Below are 5,355 nucleotides of genomic sequence, written 5' to 3'. Positions count from 1 at the left end.
TATGGAGGTGCACACCTTTGACCCAGCACTTGGGAATTAGAGGCAGGAGGATCTCTGTGAGTTTGAGGCCAACATGGGCTACAAAGTGAGTTCTAGGACAGCCAAGCCTACACAAAGAAACCCTGTCTCAACACACACACACACACACACACACAGGAAATGGGGCTGGAGAAGTGGCTCAGTGGTTAAGAGCACTGTCTGCTCTTCCAAAGGTCCTGAGTTCAATTCCCAGCACCCGATTGTGGCTTGCAACCATCTGTAATGGGATCCGATGCCCTCTTCTGGTGTGTCTGAGGATGGCTACATTGTACATAAACATAAAATAAACAAGTAATGAAAGGAAAGAAAAGCATGAGTATGCTGTGAGATAGCTCAGTGGATCAAGGTGCCTGCTTGGCCCTACACCTGGCCACCTGAATTCAATCCCTGAGATCCACATGGTGGGAACAGAGGATTGACTCCCTCCAGTTGCTCTCTGACCTTTACATACACACTGTGGCATGTGCATCTGTACACATATGCCTGCCCTTGTGTATGCACAAAGTAAGTAAATAAATGTAGAGAAAAATTAAAAGATGAGACAAACAATGGATGACTTAGATGAAGGACCTACAATAGTCACGTTCACAAAAACAGAAACAATGGTTATTTTCTGAGGCTGGAGAGAGGACCATGGAAAATACTGTAATACAGTGGTTAAACATACCAACTGAGTAAGGTATATTTTTATATTTAGAAATATAGCATATACATACATACACACACACACATACACATACACACATACAACTAAATGTGTATGTAAAACTAAAGAAAAAGAAGACATGGATTTGAAAAGACAAGGAGTTGAGTGTGTAGGAGGGTTTGGAGGGAGTGGTGTTTGGAAAAAAATGGCCCCATGGGCCTATAGAGAGTAGCACTATTAGGAGGTGTGGCCTTGTTGGAATGAGTGTGTTTTGTTGGAGGAAGTGTGTCACTGGATAGGGGTACAGGCTTTGAGGTCTCAGAAGCTTAAGCTAGGTGCAGTGGCTCACTGTCTTTTCCTCCTGCCTGCCTCCTTCCTTGGGCTATTGTCAGATCTGTCTCCAGCACCATGTCTGTCTGCACACTGCCATGCTGATGATGGACTAAACCTCTGAAACTGTAAGCCAGCCCCAACTAAGTGTTTTTCTTTATGAGTTGTCATGGTCATGGTGTCTCTTCACAGCAATAAAACCCTAAGACAGAGGGGAACCTATACGATTATATTATCTCAAAATTATTTTTTAAAAAATCTATAACAAGGCCAGAAGTTGAACAACCACTTATCTGAGATATTTCTGCATTCATCTGGTTTGTTCAGTTACCAGAACTGGTGCTGAATTTTGAAAAATATTCAGGCACTTTTTAGTCCAAAATTATGATACATTATAATCTCTTAATCCTTCCAATTATAATGGTGGAAGGCAGCAGAACACAGTAGCACATGGCTTTAATCGCAGCACTTGCAAGACAGAGGCAGGAAGATTTCTGTGAGTTGGAGGCTAGTCTGTTCTACAGAGTTGCAAAGCTCTTGAACCCTCATTTGTTCATTTCAGGGCTTCTAGTCAGGTCTTCTGAGGAAATATTTGCCGTCTTTTTTAGGTTCTTATAAAGAAATAATTCCGCTGGACCTGGTGGTGAAGACCTGAAATCCTAGCTCGCTACTTGGAAAGCTAAAACTGGACGATCAAAGCCCTCTCTAACTTACATACTGAGCACAAGGCCTGCTCGAGCAACTCACCCTGTCTGAAATAAAAGTGAAAACAGGGTCGGCTTGCAGCTCTGTGGTAGTATCCCTGCCTGGCACGTGCAAGGAGAGAGGCTCAGTACCCAATAGCGACACAAATTAAAATTTATCTTCACCGTTAGTGGCACTAACAATGCCAGGAGTTGTCTCCAGTGTGCTCCTTTTCCTTTCACTGGCTGCCAGCCTGTTACGGAGGGCCTGTCATTGTCCTCCTCTGCTGGTTACCAATAAAGTTGTTACAAAGTGACCTTGAGCGTCTTCCCCCGCCTTCTCCATCCGGGTGCTGCGGCACGGATAAGAGCCGCACCGCGCTTGCGCACCCAGCCCCACTGCTTCGACCTCTGCCGCCGCTGCTGCCGCCGCCGCCTCCGGAGGTAAGCGGAGGTAAACGGAGGGCGCGGGGCCGGGGCGGAGCGGGTCTTCGGGCCCTGTCCACTAGACTTGTGACTCCCGGGCACGCGGCCACGCCGACGGTCTGCGCGGGTCCCCTCGGGGCCGGGGTGGGAAGGGCAGGCCCCTGGGGGACACTTGACCTTAAGCCTCTTTTCGCTCCCCAGAGAGGAAGCAGGAGAGGAGCCCACATCGCCTGTCACCTATATCCACGCCGCGCCGCCAGGAAGAAAGATGTTCGCCTGCGCCAAGCTCGCCCGCACCCCTGCTCTGGTGCGTAACCCGGGCCTCGGCCCAGCGTACACGCCGAGGGACCGACTCTCCTTCACCCTTGCCCCGATGTCCTCTCCTCCCTCCTTCCCAAACCTGGGGCCTGCAGACAGTTCCCAGCCATGTGTCTGTCCCCCGAGGCCTATCTGTCAGGCCTTCTGGGCGTAGGTCACAGCCTCCTTGCTCGTGGACCTCGCCCCTCCCCCACATCCCGGTCCCTATGGAGTTGGGGACGACGCGAAGGTCGGGGTGCTGGGAAGTTAGGAAGGGGCCGCTGAGGCCTAGTTGCCTCCACAGCATTTCCCATGCTTGTCTGTAGGTCAAACTCGCCGCTACCGAGGGAGGGACTTTGCTTCCTTGTGTGGGCGGAGAAAGGTGTTGGGGAGCCCTGAAGCTAGTTTTTGGAGGCTTTAAGTCAAGTCTGAATCTAAAAGGATTTGTCCTAGAGAATCCGGTCCTGGTTCTGAAGGGATTTTTCCGTGACCTTAGTGTCGTGGACACTCAAGGACAGTGAAGCCAGACTACCAGATGTCCTTAATAGTGAGAGTGTTGCACCGGTTGTTAAGCTGACATCAAACTGCTTACCTCTACATAGTAATTTTAGAGCTAGTGGACATTTAGGGATGCTTTGGAAACGGTGGGAGCTCCATTAACTGCTGGACTATTTTAAATGATCACATTCATGGTGACACTCCTACGTGCCCCCATAAACTTGAATTACAACACTGCAGTGCCTGAAACTTCCACACCTCTCAGATATTTTGTAACTAATTGTTCTTAGGCTGTTTGTTTACGAGTAGATTAGATAGAACATTCCATAGTTCACTAGCATGAAGTTTTAGGTTGGCTTCATGTATTCAAAATGACCGAGCTAATTGCACAGATAATGAATCTCTGTTCTTTCTCTTCTGCTTTCTCCTTTAGAAATTATAGTTAAGAGAGGTCACTGAAGACTAATCTGTATTCCTAATACTTGAAATTCTTTCTTTCCTTCCATTAATAGATCCGAGCTGGATCCAGAGTTGCATATAGACCAATTTCTGCATCAGTATTATCTCGACCAGAGACTAGGACTGGAGAGGTGAGTAGTAATAACAGAAACTGGGAAACACTGCCAAGTAAGTCTTACAGTGTTACCATGAAGGGGTGTGTTGGTGGATAGCCCCGGGGTAATTTCTTTCCAGTTCTATTAAATGATATGTAGAAGGTGAGCCACTGAGAGACCTTTGGTGGCCAGCACAACCTCCTGAATTAGAAAATACATATTTTAGGCTGTATTTATAGTTTTGAGTTATATGTAACCAAGTCATACCAAGCTTCAATACAAAGAAGTTACCGTTTTGGCACTATAGTAGTTAAAATCAGTGTGATTACTGAATTGACCTTTGCCTCATTTCCTCTTCCCAGGGCTCTACGGTATTTAATGGGGCCCAGAATGGTGTGTGCCAGCTGATCCGAAGGGAGTTCCAGACCAGTGTAATCAGCAGAGATATTGATACTGCTGCCAAATTCATTGGTGCAGGTGCTGCCACAGTAGGAGTTGCTGGTTCTGGTGCTGGTATTGGAACAGTCTTTGGCAGTCTTATCATTGGCTATGCCAGGTAATCAGTCTGTCCCAGAATGAGGTAAAGACAGTGGGAAGCACCGAGTGGAAGTGGGAAAGTGGCCTCTTTGAAAGAAGTGTCTGCTGTGTGTGCATTAGTCACTTAGAGTAATGAGGATAGAGCCAAGGGATGGGCCCATGCCTATAACTCCACCAGTCAGGAGGGTCAAGAGGATCACAAGTGTCAGGGCCCCTCAAAGTGGGTGTAAAGTGAGCATTTATATTTACATACAAAGATGGCTCCCTAACTTTATGCCACGTGATTAGGAGTAGGTAAAATCATCTGAGAGACAAAAGCCAAGTGGTGTGTGTAGGACATTGACAAAGATACCCATACTAGGTACCTGGCTCGTTACCATTTACCAAATTGTTGACATTAATACTACTTCAAAGTAACAGTTATCTGTGTTGTGTCTCTTTTAGAAACCCTTCACTGAAGCAGCAGCTGTTCTCATACGCTATCCTGGGATTTGCCTTGTCTGAAGCTATGGGTCTCTTTTGTTTGATGGTTGCGTTCTTGATCTTGTTTGCCATGTAACAGAAATTACTGCCTAAAATGTTGGCATTCATAGTAATTACGGATGTAATTCTGTGTATCTTGCTGTGACTCCGAAGACTGTAGTACTGGTGTCATGGAAATATGTGTTATTTCCAAAGTCATTTCATTAAAGATGGAAACTTTAAATTTTGCCGCGATTTGTACTTACATAAATGTGGATCATAAAGATGACGAATTAAGGTAGACGGTTGTCCAGGTCAGAGGAAGGTACAACAGTTACCCTGATTTTGAAAAAAGTGCTGTATATGATTTTTATGGGAATTCTCTAATGTAGTGTTTCACAGATTATAATTTATGGGGCTTCTATTTCTTAATGTAAAGGAGAAATGAGCTTTGAAACATTAATGCAAGCCACCTCAAAATAGTTTTGCTTTTAAAAATTAACCATGAATTAGAACACATAAAAACATAATCACCTTCCAAGTGGATGTGGCTCCCCTTTCATTGCTGGTTCTAAAAAGAAGTCATGGCAGCTCTCTTTCCTAGGACTTGGAAGCAGTTACTGGGAGGGAATGAGATTTTTGTGTTTCTTGAAGCCTCACATTAATTAAGTAGACGTGTGTCTACAGTAAGTAGTCACCTGTCATCTGAGAAGGAACCCAGGCAAACAGGCAGCTGGTTTCTTATTTTTAACAAATCTCTTTTAAACAGCAGTTGCCAGAAGTAAGGTGAATTGGCTACATTGTTTAATCCTCTGAAACACTGCTGCTGACATTCATAGAAGGTTTAGGAATGGTGGCTGAGCAAGTGTTTGCCTCCAGTACT

General features: G+C 45.6%; 1 protein-coding gene across 2 annotated transcripts; it reads left to right on the top strand.

Moving 5' to 3' along the window:
• The first annotated feature begins 2,069 nt into the window (after positions 1–2,069).
• Positions 2,070–4,720, top strand: Atp5mc3 (ATP synthase membrane subunit c locus 3). Of its 2 annotated transcripts, none has more exons than NM_001361401.1 (5): positions 2,070–2,142; positions 2,326–2,431; positions 3,432–3,509; positions 3,836–4,029; positions 4,455–4,720. In NM_001361401.1, the coding sequence occupies exons 2-5, from the start codon at positions 2,393–2,395 to the stop codon at positions 4,567–4,569; spliced, it is 426 nt and encodes a 141-aa protein (NP_001348330.1). In that variant the 5' UTR covers positions 2,070–2,142; positions 2,326–2,392; the 3' UTR covers positions 4,570–4,720. The 2 variants fall into 2 exon arrangements, with proteins under 2 accessions (NP_001348330.1, NP_001348329.1); NM_001361400.1 differs by having other exon boundaries at positions 2,070–2,152.
• Positions 4,721–5,355: the final 635 nt, after the last annotated feature.

The sequence above is a fragment of the Rattus norvegicus genome, chromosome 3 (assembly GCF_036323735.1).
Source record: "Rattus norvegicus strain BN/NHsdMcwi chromosome 3, GRCr8, whole genome shotgun sequence".
Classification (NCBI taxonomy): Eukaryota; Metazoa; Chordata; class Mammalia; order Rodentia; family Muridae; genus Rattus; species Rattus norvegicus.
Note: the sequence above shows the minus strand (reverse complement) of the source record. Positions and strands in the feature narration are given on the sequence as shown.

Bases quoted from the DNA above. Each gene is read 5' to 3' on its own strand.
- Atp5mc3 (NM_001361401.1), top strand. From the start codon at position 2,393: ATGTTCGCCTGCGCCAAGCTCGCCCGCACCCCTGCTCTG. The intron at 3,510-3,835 runs GTGAGTAGTAAT...TCCTCTTCCCAG, and splicing joins CAGAGACTAGGACTGGAGAG to GGCTCTACGGTATTTAATGG. The intron at 4,030-4,454 runs GTAATCAGTCTG...TGTCTCTTTTAG, and splicing joins CTTATCATTGGCTATGCCAG to AAACCCTTCACTGAAGCAGC.